General features: G+C 27.5%; 1 protein-coding gene across 1 annotated transcript; it reads left to right on the top strand.

Annotated features, from left to right (window-relative positions):
- Positions 1 to 7,283: 7,283 nt before the first annotated feature.
- Positions 7,284 to 16,956, top strand: LOC111037612 (F-actin-capping protein subunit alpha). The gene is made up of 7 exons (XM_022320278.1): positions 7,284 to 8,098; positions 13,843 to 13,906; positions 13,976 to 14,027; positions 14,118 to 14,289; positions 15,516 to 15,694; positions 15,772 to 15,922; positions 15,990 to 16,956. Exons 1-7 carry the CDS (start codon positions 8,057 to 8,059, stop codon positions 16,191 to 16,193), a joined length of 864 nt encoding a protein of 287 aa, XP_022175970.1. The 5' UTR covers positions 7,284 to 8,056; the 3' UTR covers positions 16,194 to 16,956.
- Positions 16,957 to 20,103: the final 3,147 nt, after the last annotated feature.

Raw genomic sequence — 20,103 nt, 5'->3', positions numbered from 1 at the left:
TTGCATACACTTAGTGAGTACCTTTTATACAAACCTTACTTATTATTAGTTTAAGATCTTTTTTTTCAGAATAAGGTTGTCGTGTTTGCATGAACATGTTTGGTAAACTCCAATGTTTTGGTAAGAGGATAAAGCAAACTACAGCCTTCATATTCTTTTATATTAATGTGTGTATTATCAAGATTAAATTTGTTATTAGTATCCTTATATTTTGTCGTAAGTTTTTCAACACATAGTTTATGACCCAATTGACTACAAACCCGACCTATTCACAGAATACATTTGTAATTTTTAATTGTTTATTAAAATATACATAATATTTACAACTGAATACAATAGTTTAATACCTAATCATCAATATTATCTATTTCTTCTAACTTATTGTATGATCTATCTAGATGGCTAGTGTAATAATAATTTAAGTTTTTAATGATTTAAATAAATGTGGAGAATTAACATAAAAAATACATTTTAATTATTGTATGTTATAAAAGGTTTTTCTTTTGTAGTTTTTAAACAGTAAATAATTTTTTTATTTTGAGATTATTAATCCCTTGATCAGAAATAATCACTTTTTAAATAAGATCACATTCATTTAATTTCGTTATAGTATACGCTGTATACTCTAATACAGTAGAGTAGTTATTCATCTTAAGGAGAGGCTACAACGCAATTATTGTAAGGATGGTTGGTAAACAATTATGTGTATACTATTTTGCTAAAACTAGAGAGATTTGAGTAAGGTGAATTGATATCAATCCACTTTGGATCTGAGATATATGTAGTATTCTAATAATATAATAATAACATAATAATTGTATTAAGAATTTAATGAAGAAAAAATTGCAATACGTCATAATAATTTATGATGTAGTATACTAAATTGTTTATTATAATTTATAGTATTATTATCAATAACTCTTAGTAAATAGTCATAAAAAAAAATAAATTCTACTATCCAAGTATAATTATTATTTTAAGATTTAAATTATTAATACAGTATAAAAAACCAGGTTGAGGGTTAAAATAAAAATATGTACAGTACATCTTGTAAAAGATACAGTGCGAGCGTAGCGATTGGTTTTGGTTGATAAGTACATTTAAATTAAATGGGTGGGTTCCAGGTGGATGCTTAAATCTTCATTCCTTAAGTAAAATAGTTCAATACGTCACTGTTCTACAATGTACTTTTGTTTCCTGTAACTGAACCACTTGCTATAAAGAATCCAAGATAGGTAATGTTAAACTCTTAACCATAGTTCATCATAACCAACACCTATTTATCATATTTTAAGGTTTATATTAGCTATCATATTAGTTCTTCAAAATTATTTCTTTTTTAATTACTGTTTTCAACATTTTGTTTATACTTCTGTCTTAAAAATAAAGTTAGTGACATGCAAATATTTTATAAATCCTGGGGATTGAGAGTCCTTGGCTACTTTCATGGCCAAGTAGCCATATAGCCAGGCGGCAAACACTATATGCAACATTGATTATACGTTCAATATTTATTCATGTAACACAATTACCTGACCAGAGACACAATAATATAATTATAATTCAAACCATTAGGTATTTTATCAATATTATTTAAACAACCTGAACCAAACAGTGAATGATTTTATTTTTTTATGCCAATTAATTCATCACTTAACTTTGTTGAATGTAAATATATTCACTTTAAACCTTTATGTATTGCATGCTTTTTGCTTTGGACTATTTCCAAAAGATCCAAATTTTTTAAACATGTGCATTGGACTGCATTTTGTTGGAGTTTTTTTTTGAATTTAGTTTTTTTAATCTTTAATGATAGGCCCGAAAAATATATTTATTTTTACATAAATTGTCTGTCTAGATGTCATAAATATAAATTTGATACTTTTAAGAAACACAGTTGCTGGTAAATTGATTGATGGTACTGATCCATATCTTAACCTCAGCATAAAATTAAAAATTATAAGTTTTTAATCATAAACAATACGTTTTTGTCGATAGGTTTAATATTTTAATGTTATGGATAAATCGATTTTAAATTATAGATATTTATAATGATCAATAGTACGGTTTTTATGAAAGACATTAAAAGTAATATTTTTTGATTACTTACCTGTATAATATAAATAATAAACAATATTACTCGGTACCAAACAATTAACGTTTGACTGTTTATATCATATTATATACATGTACACTATACCTAAATGATGTTTTTTACTTTTGAAATTCGCGTGATTTACGTAAAACAATACTGGGAAGGTTAACTATTTTATTAAACGCATTAAGTGAAGTTTATATAGAAAATTATAAGTTATATCTTAATAAATGAAAAAAACAATTTATCAGAGAAAATTTGAAAATTGTAATAGTAACATAAAATGGCAAAAAATTTTTGTGGAGGTCGGTGGTTCGTGGATAAACGTGATGTTGGACCCTTTTTTTTTTGTAGGATTTTTGATTGGCGATCCACATCACATCATTTTTGTGGGAAGGATTCTAAGATATATAGTGAGTTGGGAAGGGTGTGGGGCTCGGTCTGGCCTTGGGTATTGAGGCCAGACGGGGCTAGGGCATATTTTGAGAATTCCAAACGGAATTATAGCCATACGGCTATTTGGATCGTTTATCACACGACCGACCTCCGATGATAGGGTGACCGACAGTTAGTATATATATTAGACATTCGGTCAGTCACATTCACTCGGGAGAGGAGCAATTGTCTGTGCTAAGCTTAGCGATTGCCAGACTAAGGACGTCTAGTCGGAACGTTAGATGGCGCTATCATTACTATTTCACAGTTCTGTGTAAATAACTGCAGAAAGCAGAATTTTGTTTAACATTATTCAAGAGTCTTCACTCTAGGTATTATAATACTAGGTAACATGTTACCTACATCTAAACAAGTTGCAAAAAAACAAGCTCTTAAAAAATCAAACCGTTTTTCCCGTACTTTCTGGTTAGCAGAAAATCTGTTAGGTAGTGGTGTAGTGCACACAATTGCTGTTTGTACAGTGTAAAAATTAAAACAAGTCAAAACACGCAACTCGTGTTATAATAGCACATAACCAATTAAATTGGAAAGAACAACAACATTGATGATTTAACATGCATGTACAAGTTATTGTGTCGTGTTTCTGAAGGTTTAAAAACCATGGCTGATAGTGTTAGCCAGTATTTACGAGAATTATTAAAATCACTTGTCTTGTACAAGATATGTTATTTACCAGGTATGAACACTAATGCAGTCAACTATAATCAGGTTCTTAAAAATTTTAATGCATTAATACTTACATCTCAAATTATAATCACAACAATAAGTCTTAACTTATATATATAGAGTACAATGCAAATTGGTTATAATGACTTTTTAATAACCAGGAAAATGTGTCATACTAAAAAGAAACTAGCTTTGAAAATATATTATAATCTACCATTTTAAATACATCAACATTTATTTTATTAAAAAGTTGTACGTTTATGCATCATATGAATATTTAGAAATTGCACAATGTCAACATTTTTTTCACCTTATTTAATTTAAATAAGTACTGTGGTTTTTTTACAACACTAAATATTTTTGGTTAGTTAATTTAACGTTTAAAAATTGACTAACTTAAACTTGGATAGAAAAAAAATTGAAAAAGATGTATGGATATGAATATTTAAACATACAGGGTGGGGCGTGCTTATTATTTTATTCATAGTTAGCACAGATAAGGATAACTTAAAGGCAAGATTATGATTTTAACTTTAACTTGGACCATTGAAGTGTATTCTTTTAAACTTTAATACCTACATTATTAACCTTTTTTTCTTAATAACAATGAACTTGTTTCAGCTGGTTGCTTTAGTTGCTTATAACTTATAAGTATTCAATAGCCGATATGATTTATTATTATTTAAATAATTAGACTTTTAAAAGAAAAGGATAAATATTTACATAGGTACCTATACCTACCTATATTATTAAGTCCGATTAAATGTTAAAATTGGCCTGTGCTTAAAAGCTCACACACCTGGAAAAATACCTAACTGAAACGATGCCTTTGACCATGAACACCTACGGAAATTTTTTATAGAAAAATAAATTGTTTTTATCGACTGGAAGCCTAACCTAGATTTTTAGCTTACAATAATTTAAACAGTTTGTATTTTGATTATTTATATATGTAGAGTGGCATTTACATTCGATTTACATTAGGTGTATTAAGATTTAAAATGTTCAATTTCATTTTTTTTTTAGTTTAAGAATAGGGTCTTGTTGCTTCGTACACGTTATCTGGAATTTGACACTCTTCTCTTCATCTGTGAATATTGTAGGTGCAGTGGATGATCTTCATTTTATCACGATGTCTGTGTGTCTGTGTTGCATAAAAGGCATATTGGAGGCTCCATTTTTCCAATCAGAAAAATATAAATTCCTTATGGAAGTATAAAATATTTAATATACCTAAAATATAATAAATATGATATGATAAAATACCTATTTAGATGTTAGAACCTAGAAATGTAGGCTGACAGACTGTCTACTCGCAAAATAGTTTTTAACATATGCAATGATTCATCACTTAATTCAAATTTAAGAATTTAACACAACCATTTAGATTACTGCAGCGACCTACTCAATGACAAAATGACAAATAACTCGACTGTGACACCTACTTGGATAATACTATTTATACAGCACGACTTTCCCGGTCTATATTGTGTAGCCGACGTAGGCATAAGATAACTTAATTATTATTTTCATTATTTATAACTTTTTTAAATAATATAAAAATGTAAGAATTCCGCCACGAATAGCTATATTATAAAATACATCACCCGGTGCAGTGTTGTCAGTACTCTAATGTATATTATCTACGTAACAATTCATGAATAATTTATTTTATACTTTTCTTTAATAAATAAAAACTACTTGATTTTATTTTTATTACTTCATACTGATATTTATAATCGTACACAGTAAGGATGTAGGTAGTTAGGTGCCAGGTAGTAGGTACGTGGTAACTATATGGCTTTATAAATTATAAAATATATACTATGTGTTACCTAATTAAACATAATTCACAATACTTATCCATAATATACCAGTCATTACCGCTTTACCAGCTATAGTTTATAGTGCCTATAAGAATAAATAAATATACAAGTACAATTATAGTACGATGTACCGATATACGTAGTAACGTAATATACTAACGCAAACTACAAAATACTGTAACGAAATAATTTTTTTAGTAACGCAGTGGTATTTTCATCTTTTTTTTTTAACTAATGCAATTGTATAACGTAATTATTTTTAAAAGTAATTTGAAGTAACGGTTTTTTTTCACGTTATTAAAATTATGTATGACAAAAACAAGGGTACTCTTGAAAAATTTAAAATCTATAAATTTTGTTTTTGAAATCCGAATTTTTAGATACCAATAATAAATAGTATATTATTACCTATGTAAGTTACCAGGAATTAATGTTATTCGTATTTTGCAAGAAATTAAAACTTTCAGATTAAAAAATAAATTTAAATGTAATCAATTAAGATTAGACAGCCATATACGTACCTTTTATACATTTTGTATAACTGTATTGTGGTCCTATTACTTGTCATTATTATTATTGAAGTCATTATGTACTTATATTTTATAATTAAAGGATTAATTCAGTACCTAGTGGCTAGTACCCACTGTCATCTTCCATGTTCATGTCGACTGTCTACGATAGACGAACTATAGATCAACAGTAAAGATGACAATTGAAAAATGTTACTTGGTTTTCAATTTTTTCAAATGAAAAAAATGAAATTTACCATTTACTATTTATTATTAATAAATACAAGAACAGAGAAAGCGACTTTTTTAACTCGATGTTATATGAAAAAAAAAATTCTTATAATGTAGGTACTAAAAACCAATATTGTCGACAAAAAAAAAAAAAGCAGTGAATGACCAATACAGTCGATGTCTTGTATTTATAATAAAAAAAAAATATAGTTATTTCTGCATCAGAAAACTCTTAAAAACAGCATACTGTATAGATATAAATAAATTATCTGCGATAACACGAAAACATAATAATACTATGTTTTTTTTATCTATAATAACTTAAACTAAAAAATTTTTTCGTTTTTTTAACTAAATTTGATCCTTATTTTTATGGGGTGCCACTGCTCGAACAAATTTCAATGGGTTGGAGCTTCCGGGAACCCGCGGTCTACACTATACGTGGTGTCTATATGAAACAACTAAAAAGTAACGTTATTAATTATTTGATTACTTTTTAATAGTAGTTTATTTTATCAAACACTGTCAATAAGATTCACTGACCACATTTATACGAAATCGATAGATGACATTTTGACAATATAACATCTACATAATGTTGTGTTCTACCTACCTATTTAGTACTTTGACATTGTTACGGAGTTATAATATAGTTTATTATAAGTTAGTCTCGCGGACAGCAATGTGTAAAATAAAAATACTAATCATATTATAAAATGTTCGTTGACCCACAATGGCTTAATAGAGGAACGTCGGCAAAATATGCGAAATGACTCACGGTGAGCCACAAAATACGATAGTGACACGCAGCCATCACAATAATAATTATTATTGTTGCTGGATGTGGGAAAAATAGCTTTTTCCCGACAAACCAGTTTGAATTAATACAACAATGGTGTAGTAATAATAATAATAATAATAATAATTATACGACAAACGTCGTCGGTCGGAGCAGTCACGAGACTGCGAGAGTCGGTGGCATATTCGCACAATAACTCTGTGTCTGACTCAGTGCCCCGCGGTTCGGAATAGTTGTTTTTTACGCGGCGGAACCTTCGCGCCCGTCTGCTTTTCCGACCGGCGGACTGAGACGACACAGTCGCTAACGCCCACTACTGCCACCACCTGCGCGGTTCGCTGGAGCACCAGGCGTCCAGACGACAGCCGCGGGCCTACGACAGTACGACACTACAACTACAGGCGGCTGCGGCCGCCTCTTGCCATAGAACAGTGCGGCTCTTGCCACTGCCACTGTAAATCTTTGCCACTGCCCGCAGCAGCAAGCTGCTGCAGTCGACGACAACTATTTATGACTGTGCGTAACGACATGATAACAGAACGACAATGAGGCGCAGTGCGCGTGCGCCCGAGCGCGTGTACTCCTTTCGTTGGCACCGCCACAGCAACAGCAATTATATATATTATTTCGGTCACCAGTCGACGACGGCGGGGCGGGGTGGAGGGAAAAACCTGCCGCCGACGAGATCGTTTGCCACAGTCGGCGAACGACTTATCGCAACTGACTTACAAGTTGCAACGATCGTCCCGCACGTTATCGTCGGTCACCGCGGAATAGTAATAGTAATAATAACAAAATCCGAATATTTGTTGTTGGATATTTCATCCTTACCCCCCATCCCGCCCCTCCCTCGCGTCCCGTTGCCGACGCCGGGTGATTAATCGCGCCGCTATTCGGCATTCGCTATCGCCTGCGCCGACCGTCGACGACGACGTCCGTTCTCGCTATCAGTGCCGAGTGATAGAGGACCGTTTTATTTTCACCACTGCAGCAGCAGGCTCACCACCAGTTGTCGTGCTCCGGACTGTGACGTTAATTTATTAATTTATTATTATTATTATTATTATTATTACTATTTTTACTATTACTATATTATAATATCACGCGCACGCACACGTTTATCGCGTTCGTACGTGTAACGTAGCATTATCATATTCTGTATAATACTATTATTATTATTATTATTATTATTATTATTATTATTATTATTATTTATCCGTGCCCGCGTCGATCGTTTCCGCCGGAGAGCTGGTGATAACCGATAATTGATCAACAAACTCGGTGTCCGGTGACCGTAGCGTAGTAACCGTGTGAAATTAGGTTATTTCCTCGCGTAGTTGTTTTGCGTCCGCTCCTGTGCACTTGTACGACGCACCGTCGCGGTTCCTGTCCGTTTTCGTTTTTCCGACATCAGTAGGAGGTGTCCAGCCGTTGTTTTTTACGACCGTCGCCCTTATTCGACTGAGCGATCGCCATGGCCATGGAAGGAGAGGAACTCATCTCGGACCAGGAAAAGGTAACGTTTTCCGCTCGGCTACTGCGTACTGTAGGTGCACTGTGACGATGAGTTATGATACACCGGCAGACGTCGACGAGACAGTACAATTTCTCGTACGTACTCTGTGGTTTGCGTGCGACAACCGTGGTGTGGTGTTAAAATTGCAAGCGAGCAGGTCGTTGTAACTCACCTTATTGTGATTCCAGCGTGTATAATTGTGTATTGCAGATAAAATATAATAAAATGTTGATTACAGTTGATTGTGCGTGGCTAGGTGGGTACCTACTTGTTTGATTTACTATTGTCGTCATTGCCTACATTGAGTCATCCTTGTGCAGAGCCTCCTCTACTCAACATAATATTATCTACCATGGGTATAGGCAGTGCTTGAATTAGGAAAAAATTAGGATGAGGCAAAAGTATTAAATGTTCTATTGATTAGAATGTAATTAGGAGTAAGCATTAATATATTTTAAATAGAAGAAGGACCGTCCAGTGCACCCCCTCAGTTATGCCTATAATAGGTATGCACTTAACACACATTTTTATGACGGAATATGATCCGAGTTCCAGTAAAACTTTTTAGAACAAAATATTGAGTTCTGGGTAGTTTTAAGGTACATTCCCACACCGATTGATTCCTGTTAAATCTTTAAATATGATACTAATTAATTCCATGTTCAAATAATAACTGAGTCCCATCATACATTGAATAAAAACATCTTCCTTCCCACTAACCTACAGACTTAGGTCTATAACAACAATTTTTACAGGTATCCATGGTTACATTTTTTTTACGTTTGTTTTGAACACCACATTTGATTAATGTGTGTACAATATATTATGTTTAGTTCAGTCGCTTGAAATAAAATGTAATAATTCAAATATAATCTAAAAATCTTGGTCTGCTTGTATAATATGTTTTTATATTATTATTATTTTTATTTGACAAAGGATGTAAAAATGATATGAACTATGTCAGAGTCACCTCCGTACACATATTCTGACATACCTACTGTTGATTTTATATTTTACTTGAAATGATCAAATCCAAGAACTAAAAAATTAATATGTTTTTTTTCCAAACCCGGTTCCAAAATTTATTTTTTATTCATACCCGGGACTCAATTAGTATAATTTTTTTGTCCGTTCAGGTATTGTACTCCATCAGTATGCACTGATTTCTGTACTACCTATATTAAATAGAAACTCGGGATAAAACGCACACAATATAATTGAAGGATTGGGCAATTTCCATGTATATTTCATTGTAAACTATTTAAGTAATACATAGAAATACCGATGATTTTAAACATAATATTATTTACTTGTCAGTGTTAATTTGCCAACCGAGAAAATGTTGAAAAGAAAATCATTTTTGTTAAGTAAAGTTGATCCAGTTAAAAAAAACATTTTAAATTAAAAAAGTATGAACTTTTTAAAATATTTTATGAGAATTTTTAAAAAGGTAGGTAACCTACTTATTAAAATCTAAATATTTAATCTAATATTTTTTTAAAAGGTTAATGCTTTTCAAATTAATGAGTTTTTTCAAAAAATTTGATATTTTAAAAATCATAAAAATAACCACTTGACTTAAATGATTTTACAATTAAATGGTATCTAAAAATCAGATTTACAAATTACTAGGTATATTGAAATTTTCAAAAACATTTAATTTTTTTTATTTTTAGCATTAAAAATTAAAATTAAACATTTTTATATTTTACATGTACACTAGTTAATAAATTATGTATATAAAATAAAATTTAGGTAAATATTGATTAGAACAAAAGTTATTTAATTTGTCATGTCCAGGAATACAGAAATTACACCTTGTATGTACTCAGTTCAAAATAAGATCATTACCCAGTGGTGGTTCAGACTCATTGTTAGACACTTCCTCTACAAAGTAGACGAGCGAGACCAGTGCTTTAGAAAAAAACCACTCCTAACTCGTCCGCCGGGTAATGATCTTATTTTGAACAGAATGTAGGTAGGATAAGATTTAGTACCTTATAAAAATTAATATCTGTATAAAAATTAATATTATTCCAATTTATCGATTAAGGTGAAGGTGTGGTAAATAATACTTTGAATGTTTGACATTATTTTACATTTTCTAAAATTTTAAAAATGTGTATAAGAGTTACAAAACCAATTAAATGTAGGTAATTATCAGGGAAAATACTCATTTGTGTATTATGATTATTCAGTCTATTATTTAAACCTTAAAATTAAAATGTATAGTTGTATTGTAAATACTGTAATAGTTGTTTACATTGTTTACTCATTAGTCATTATAAAGTCATTAATAACAAAAATAATAGTAATAATAATTACATACTTACTAATAAATAATAATTGACTGAAGATAAATATTTACATTTTTTTTTCATTAGGTTTTCAGTTATATTTTTTGTTTTGTTTTAGACTAAAAATGACTTGATGCACAATTATAATACAATAAAACTTAAAATTTTAATATAAAATAGTATAAGATTTTTTAGAATGTAAAATTAATTTAACATATTATGTTATAAACTGATATAATAAAATATTATACCTATGATAAATAAATTAAATAATAATAATATTAGGTATATATTATATATTTGAACTATTAATGAGTGGTAGATATACCAACTCATGAAAAAAAATGGTAGGTTGGGCTAATAAAAGTTTTTATGATTTATTCTTTACTTTAGAACTCAGAAATTAGGCTCTCATTTTTTCCCAATCAACTAATATGTATACCTACTATATTCATGCACGGGTCATCATGAAAGTTAAGACTGTAGTTGGAGGCATTTAACTATTTAAGGGTTTGGGTGGGATTAGATTCTCATAATCCTTAAAAGTACCATCAATTCAATATCATAAATACAAAATCATTACAATTTATCAAAATTGTATAATATTAATTGCATAATAGAATAGGTATAATTTCCTAAAAAATATACTAACTTATACTTTAAAATATAGTATATCTATACTTAAGTATTCTCCGAGGTATTTTCCTTATCCATATGTTTGAATATTAATTTACTTTAAACCATTCATCTTATAAGCAACTGTAGAATATAAAAATAATATTTGAAATAATAAGTCACTTAGGTATGTCCGGTCAATTTTACATGTATTAGTTGAACTAGTTAAAACGGTAAAGTGGGTCTTTTAGTAATAACATTTGTTCACAAACTGATATGTATTTCATCTTAATGTAAACTAGACAATAAATATGAATGATACTTGAGAAGTAGAAGGGGGTTTGATAACGATTCTATAAATATTTGTTTAAATATATTAACACTGTTTGTTGAATTGAAGAATTGTTAGTATAATCAAAGTAAATATGGTTAAGTTATACAAACTTTCAAAACAAACAAATTGATAGCATAGCAAATTTGTATTCAGGAGTTCAAATTAAGTGTTGTTAGCTTAAACTTTTTAGGTAAGAACATTATCTGGATTTTCTTTGTCTCTTTACAATATTTTAATTTTTATATGAGTTTTTGTAAGAAAATAAAATATTAATGTTTAAAAATGCTCATAACTCAAACAAAAATAATAGCTGTGAACCCACAGATGTTTTTAGCTCGGTTTTTAGGTATCTTTAAGTGTGTACAGATTACTTTAAAATTATCTAGGTGACATAGCAGATAATTGAATAAAATAAAATATCATTATAAAAGATAAGTTACTCCCTTTTTGTCTAGATCAGTGTTTCCCAAACTCTTGTTTGGGCAAGCCCTGGTAGTTTATATTTTTCACCTTTGTGACCCACCAAAATATTTTACATTTATCATTATGTAATTAAAGGCAAAATAAAACACATTTGAATCATCTCTCCTGTCGCTTTGACTTCATCTTCATACTTAATAGTTAAAATGATAAATAACAAATTTAATATGAGAATTTCATTAAATTCTACGACCTGGTATTAAATTTTCATGGCCCGGTAGTGGGTCGCGAACCACTATTTGGGAAACGCTGGTCTAGATGAAAACCAGACAGTTATACAGTTTTTAGGGTTTTAAAGATTTAATAAATTCAATTTTAACACTTATTTATAATCTTATAGTTAATATTATTTATTATTTTATACAAAACTAAAATATAGATTAAGTTATAAATAATCAAGTGGAATTAATAAAAAATATTATCTAATTATCTTAAATAATCAGATAACAGTTTTATCTATTCTATCTATATAAGATAAAAAGCTAAATATTTTTATCTTGATAACTCATAACATCTGGTCAATTCACTCTAATATTGAAGCTAATAATACAAAATTGGAACGACTGACATAATTTTGGTATGTTATATGGTGGGTATTGTAGGTATGACATCATATCACTATTAAGACAGTAGATAGATTTTTTACTAATTTGAAAAGAAACATAAAAGTTGTGGTAATTAAAAAAAATTATATTGTATTCAAAATTAAATAAAAACTAAACTAGGAAATATGCTGTAGCAGAAATACCTTTCCTATACCTATGCTATCTTAATTAAGAATCCCAGCTAAAAAATGATATTGATATTATTTTGATATACTATTCTAATTAAATTAGAATATTATAAATCCTCATGTTCCTTAATAAATATGACATGGGTCATCTAGTTTTCTATGCAATTAAGTGTCTGACTGAACACTGTTTTTTTTTAATTAAAAATATTTTTTTTGCTATTATAATGTATATTTTGTAATAATATGATATGATTTAAATTTTTGTATAAGACTGTAAAAAATGTATAACTGCCTACCTCTGTATTGTTGTTAATAATTAAAATGAATATATCGTTTAACATAATGTTAAATCTAAAAGGTAGATGTTTATGCTTTGCATATTTTTTTCTTTAACAATAGAAGTCAAAAGATAAATAGAGTAAAATTGAAATTAATTTTGTAACCTTCAGAATACAAAAGTAAAATTTTTATGTTGCATATTTTTGGATATTTCGATTTTTTAACACTTTAATAATATTTAAAATCAAAAATAAATTAAAATCCTGGGCAATTGATTATTATTTAAATTTTAATACAGAAATCAAATGACCAATGAAGGCACACGGAACATTTTAAAAAATGTTGATATATTTATGCTCTTGGGTAACTTAAAACTATATATAAATTCCTATACTAAGCACTTTTGGTGTACTTATTTTTTATTCAAATAATTTATACCTAGTTAAATTTATATTTTAGTGCAGAAATATTTGTTTTGTGTTTATAACAGTTCTATTGTATATTATTTAGTATTTTAGTATTTATTTTGATACTTTGTTGCATATTTGATGTTTTATTGGATATTTTATTAGACATATTTTAACATTGTATAAAGCATGTGACTTTTTTAGTTCATTGAAGTTTGCTCTTTAGAAAAAAAATAGTTGAAATGCCACAAGGTACAAAAATATAAAAGCATCTCGAAAAGCATTTAACAATGGTAAACCGTAAAATTGAATGAATAAATTAAAAATTAAAAAAGAGAATTGATTATTTGTATAAACCTCAATACTATCGTCTCACAAACCACACCTTTTTGTAGATTTCCCGTCAAATGCATCAAGGATGAATCTGATTTTAAATTGACTAAAAAATATTGAAAATTATTAGATGTCTAATCTGATTGACCATAGAGTTTATTCAGGAAAACACATATTATAGTTTAAGATAAATACTAAATTATGTTTAATATGTGTCTATAATCTTTATTTTGTGTATTTGTACTAAAAAATATTTTTGTTTATAGGTCAGAATTGTTTCGGATTTCATCCTGCATTCACCTCCAGGCGAATTTAATGAAGTATTCAATGGTAAAATATTAATATTATTATTATTTATTTTACCTATTTTTATTTTGGGGTTTTTTTTTTAAATTTAAGATGTTCGAGGCTTAGTTAACAATGATGCTCTTCTTAAAGAAGGAACGTGTTGGTAAGTATTCAAATAATTAATTTATATAATTTAATGATTCTATGAATTATATTATATAATGAATATGTTTTGATGTTATTTTGATTTCAGGGCATTTGCTTTATACAATAAAGAACAAACATTACCTATTAAGATAGAAAACAGTGAATATCCGGTGCTTATTACTCAATTTAATGATCTAGGATCTAGTAGATTTTATGATCCTAGATCTAAACAATCTTTTAAGTTTGATCATTTAAGAAAAGAACCATCAAATTATGAGGTTAGTGTGTTGAACTGTATATTTTAAATGCGGGTAGTCGCTAGCCATTAAAATTAAGTATCAAAAGTGGTTTTTAAGTTTTGATCTCATAAATGTATTGTTAAGAGGAAGCCACATGGGCATTTTTTGTCTCTTTTAAATGTATGTAAGTAATTAAAGGTTCATATTGATATATTTTAATATGTAATTTCTAAAATTAAATTGAATTCACCCCTAAAAAAATTTAATTTTAAGAATATTATCTAAGGCAGCGGTTCTCAAACTGTGCTCTCCGGAGCCCTAGGGCTCTGCAAGAGTAGTCTAGAGGCTCTGTGGCTCCCTGGGCATATATTATCTGTATTAATTAAATTCAAATTATTAAATTGTTATTATATTTCTTAGTTATATTTTTAATTTTTATACTTGTATTCAATATTATTTGAACTGTAACAATATGTATTATTTGAAACGTTTAAAACTGTAATTTATTTATAAGTCCACATATTTTTTGTAATTAACATCATTTTTTTATGAATTATTGTTGCCTCAAATAGACATTTTTGAATTTTGGGGCTCCGTAATTTTTTTTTGGAACATAAGAGCTCCGTGAACAAAAAAGTATGAGAACGGCTGATCTAAGGCATTTCTTAAGATTTTATTATTATTATTTTTGAGTAAGCTATGACCATTTTTAAACTGTATATTTATTACACATTTTAAAATGATCATAACTTACTTAAAAATAATAATATCAATTAAATCATCAGAGTTGCTCTAGATAATATTCTTCCATTAAATTTTTCAAGAGGTAAATTCACTTAAATTTAAGAAATTATAGACTAAAATGTATTATTGTGAACAAAAAATTCTCAATGTTGTACATTTGTAAGACAGAGGCAACAAATGCCTGTGTGGCGTCCTTCTAATTAAATTTGTTCATGTTTTTTCTTCTTTATAGAATTAGGCAACTAGTATTTACTTAATAAAAGGACCATTTACAAAATAATTAACCGTTATTTATAATGTGGCAATAAAAGTGATGTTTTTCTAATTCAATATTTAAAAATTTAATATTTTACTTAAAATAAATTTCAATATGTGCAGTGTTCTTAAGATACTATAAAATAACTTAAATGTTGATTTAAAAATACATTAATAATACATTTTCATTTTCTGGACTCAATGTTAATATTTAACAACATTTATATAATTTTTAAGAAAAAATTACAAACAAATATATGTTACAGAATTGGGAGCCAGATTCAGAGACAGAAGCTTGGCGTTCAGTATTTGAAACAGAATTTACTTCATATACGTCATTACATTATAAACATGGTACTTGTAGTGTATTTGCGAAACAAGAAGGTTCTTCTACTGTTATAACAGCTTGCATTGAGGATCATGAATTTCAAGCTAAAAATTTTTGGTTTGTTGATTTAATATGACTTATTAAACGAATAAAATAAATTATTTATATATATTTTTTTTATATCGGATTAAAAGGAATGGTCGTTGGCGATCTCAGTGGACTCTTACTGTTGGACCAACTAATATAGATGTTTTAGGATTTTTACGAATTCATGTTCATTATTATGAAAATGGTAATGTTCAACTTGTAGCATCTAAAGAAATAAAGGAATCAATTGCGTTAACAGTAAGATTTAATGATTTATACTCATAATATCTGTTATATAATTTTAACGTTATATTATTTAATTAAGACCGAAGAGTTAGCTGTGAAAGAAGTTTTGAAAATAGCAGAAGATGCTGAGAATGAGTACCAGATAGCTATTACAGAAAATTATCAAACTATGTCAGAAACAACTTTTAAGGCACTCCGTCGCCAGTTGCCAGTCACTAGAACAAAAATTGATTGGAATAAAATTGTTTCTTACAGCATTGCTAAAGAGTTTAAAACTCAATGACCAATCAATCAGTTAATAGTCATTGTTTTATTTTCATGATGCAAAAGACTTAATTGGTGAGTCCTTACGCTTGCTGAAATATTTAAATATTATGAGAAAAGAATCATAATTTGTTTTATTAATTATATCTTTCCACCAATGAGTTAGAAAAAAATTGAACCTTTTAACCGAGGTGTTAGGAAAAAATTGTACAAAACAAAGTGTGAAATTGCTCGCTTGGTATTCAATGTAGTTTTCCTTTTATTTGTAAATTTATTGAGGCGTAATTTTTATTTTTGTATTTTTAATTTTAATTTATTAATTTTGTTGAGTGTAAACAAAACTTTATTATGAAATTAAGCTTTAGGTTTGGAAAGTAAACAAAATTATTCATTTTTAGATTATTACATTTAATGCTAAAAGTTCCAAGGGTATTTTTTTGCTTTTTTGGATTTTAAAACACTAAATAAAGTTTATTATTATATACCTTCAGTTTTAAAACTTAGATAATAAAAATCCATATTTTATAACATTGCAAATGTCTAAAGAATTTTAAATTAGGTCAATTTTATTAACTATTTGTTATGTAATTAATTTATCAATTTTAATCAAAATGTATCATTATTTTTTTTATTTACAATTTTTATTTTATTCAGTAAGAAATAAAAACCGAAAGCCAATAATGTATTTAATAGATTTGAAGCACAAATTAGAGTGTAAAAACTATTCTAAATTAGAATATAGTCAATAGTAATTATGTTCGATAAAAACTTTAATTATGATCTATTATGTATTTTTTTCTTGATACCTATAAACGCATATTTTGAGTTCAATATTTTATGTATTGATTCTAAATACCTTTACTTAAACGCTTTAAATTTTTTTAGTATAAGTTTAAAATGTAATTACTTACATACATTTAAAGTTTGTATCATTATTGGATTAATAATTTTGTTTCAAAAGTTATTTTTCAAATCCTTAAATTTCTGATTCCTGAATTATCTTCAATTACTGTTCTGCTTATAAAGAAATATATATATATTGCTACATTTGTTAATGTTACCCTATAAGTATTACAAGGTTCTTTCGTACATTTAGTATGTTATTGATTATTATTTTTCAAAAAAAACCAAAATTAAACTTGTTAACATTTTTATGATATTGTAAATTTATTTTCAAAAATTTATGTTTTTACATAAATTTCAAATGTTGTTGACTGTTTTCTAGAAAAACAATATTGATGTTATGGATATTAATGAGATGAAAAATTAGATAATTCTTACCACTATTATACTTTTTTTGTATGTACAGATATATATTTGTATAGTCAAATATTTTAAGTACACAAAAGCAATTTTTGTTAACTAATTACATAATACTATATATTAACATATTTACATATATATATATATGCGTATAATATGCTTGTCTAAACTTAAATAAAACTGTAATATATTGCTGTATTAATTAGGAAAAACAATTTTGGTGAAGGTTATGTGATTTAAATGTTGTATAATTGTAATGAATGCCGTTAACAAAACTTTGTTTTTGATTTATAGTAGATTTTTTTCTAATAAATTTGTTTTTGTAATTAAAAAAAATGCATAAAAACGTGCAATATTTAGTTAAAAATATTTAATATAATGTACATTATGTATTTCAAAAAAATAAAATTCTATATCGCGGCTTGTATTGAAATTTAGTGAATTATCATAGGTCATTAAATTGTATACCAATATATTTAAATTAATTTTGGTTTTATATATTTCATGCTCACAAAAACAAATTTTTCGTCATTATCCGTTATGTCAATTATTAACTATTATTAAATGATTATATTATTATTACTTTTATCATTAATATTTTATTATTTATTATTATTATTATTATTATTATTTTTATTTTTATTTTTATTTTTATTTAATTATTATTATTTTAATTTAATTTAATTACTAAACATGAATGTTCTTATAATATGACTTTCTTGTTTAATTTTTAAAATAATGTTATTTAAAGAGGAAAATTATATATTATATTCAAAGCTATGACAATTTATGTTTGCTAAGTTTTTCTGTCCTGATGTTGATATTCATACAGCTTTGGCTTTTAGCTTCTGGTCTTTAAAAGTTGTGTAGATCATTTGGAATTTATAATTGGTTTAAGTCAATATCTTATTATATTGAGTAATATTTATTATAGCTTCTATCCTTTTGTATTGTAGCCTATCAATTATTGTTCAAAATATGGGTGGCTGGGAAGAGTTTATTAAAATGCATTGGTCTTACAAACTAAGAGAAGGGGTATACAACTATAAAAATGTAAAGTAAATCTATACCTATAACCCTGTGTGGTATTAACTTAGGTACATACCTAGTTTATTGAAATAATTTATAGACGAACATACATTTATTTACACAAAAATAATTAATAATAGCGGTTTAAACTTAATATCAACATTTTGTCATCTGTTCTATCAACCTCTTTGAAATTTTATTACATTACTATTACAATTCTGACCAAAATGTGTTGAAATGGATCATTCATGTTTTGTCAATAAATCATATGTAGTAATCCAATACGATACCTTTTGTAAAAAGTTTTTATGATAAATCTATTAACATTTTACATATTATTTGATGAAAATATTTGTACAAGTTGCTTTATTCATCATAACTGATAATATCTCAGTGGAGTATAGTGGTATGATGTTTTATTGTTATAAATCCAACATACTGAAAACTCACTGAATTTGAAAAACCATTTTGAAGAGAATTCAAATGATTGTATAATAAAAACCAAAAAATATCAGAGTTGAAGGTTGCAACATTTCGGTCTGTGTAGCTGCCTGTACATATGTATCAATGCTTAAGCTGATCCTGCTAATACTGATTTACTTGTGTACTGGTCATTGTGTTTATATAATAATATATCATATAGCATTAAATGTTTGTACAATGTACACTTCAGAATTACACCCACTATTTATATCATAACTCTTACACAAAGGAGGTAAATGTTAAAAACTGGATTTATTGCTTAATTAAGTACGAAATGTATCATCATTAAACAATTGTTTCATTTGTGTTCACAATTTTAATTAATAAATGTTACAATAAACTTTCACTACATCATTAATTATTCATACGTTCTTCATTAAAATAGTAGTTACTTAATTTAAGAATGATGTATATATTATTATTATTATTATTAATTATATTATTCTAGTAACATATCATTAAATAATATTATAGTAAAGATGGGTTAGAAACGATAATCATGTTCCATAGTAGTTTGTAAGCACACATTTATACCATGGGTACATATTTCAAAGTACAAAACCATTTTAAAAAAGAAACCGTTTATCACGACACTGGGTTAGCACGACAAAATCTTATGGTCACAGTAGAAATTTATTTTTTTAAATTATTCATAAATACCTAAATTTACTTATTTCTATGATTATAAGGTTTAAGTTATGGGAGTTGCATATTTTTCTATATGCCTACATACTATTGTTTTATAGCAGATTAAATCGAAATTCTATATATAGTATACAATAACTAAATGAAGCTAAAATTTGAAATTCACATTTTCCCAGTTTTAGAGAAACCATGCATACTTTAAAATTTTTATAGGTCGATTTATTATGCATATTTTATAATTTATTTTATACAAAACATTTACATTTGTATTTTATTACTCAAGTAAGTGCCTATTTAATAATCAATTATTTCTAATTTTGTGCAAAGTATACCAAAAAGAAAACATCATTTTAACAAAATTGTTGATACCTAATCGCTACAGAAGCCTTGTATTATTGAAATTGTTTGGCAGAGTGTACCGGGTGATCCGTTTAACGTAAGACCCTCATTATTTCAGAAATACCTAGATATTAACATTTTTTAAAATATTTGTTTTATACAATAGGTAA

This window comes from Myzus persicae, unplaced genomic scaffold (genome assembly GCF_001856785.1).
Source record: "Myzus persicae strain clone G006 unplaced genomic scaffold, MPER_G0061.0, whole genome shotgun sequence".
NCBI classification, from domain to species: Eukaryota; Metazoa; Arthropoda; class Insecta; order Hemiptera; family Aphididae; genus Myzus; species Myzus persicae.
Note: the sequence above shows the minus strand (reverse complement) of the source record. Positions and strands in the feature narration are given on the sequence as shown.

Bases quoted from the DNA above. Each gene is read 5' to 3' on its own strand.
- LOC111037612 (XM_022320278.1), top strand. From the start codon at position 8,057: ATGGCCATGGAAGGAGAGGAACTCATCTCGGACCAGGAAAAG. The intron at 14,028-14,117 runs GTAAGTATTCAA...TTTTGATTTCAG, and splicing joins CTTAAAGAAGGAACGTGTTG to GGCATTTGCTTTATACAATA. The intron at 15,695-15,771 runs GTTTGTTGATTT...TCGGATTAAAAG, and splicing joins TTTCAAGCTAAAAATTTTTG to GAATGGTCGTTGGCGATCTC.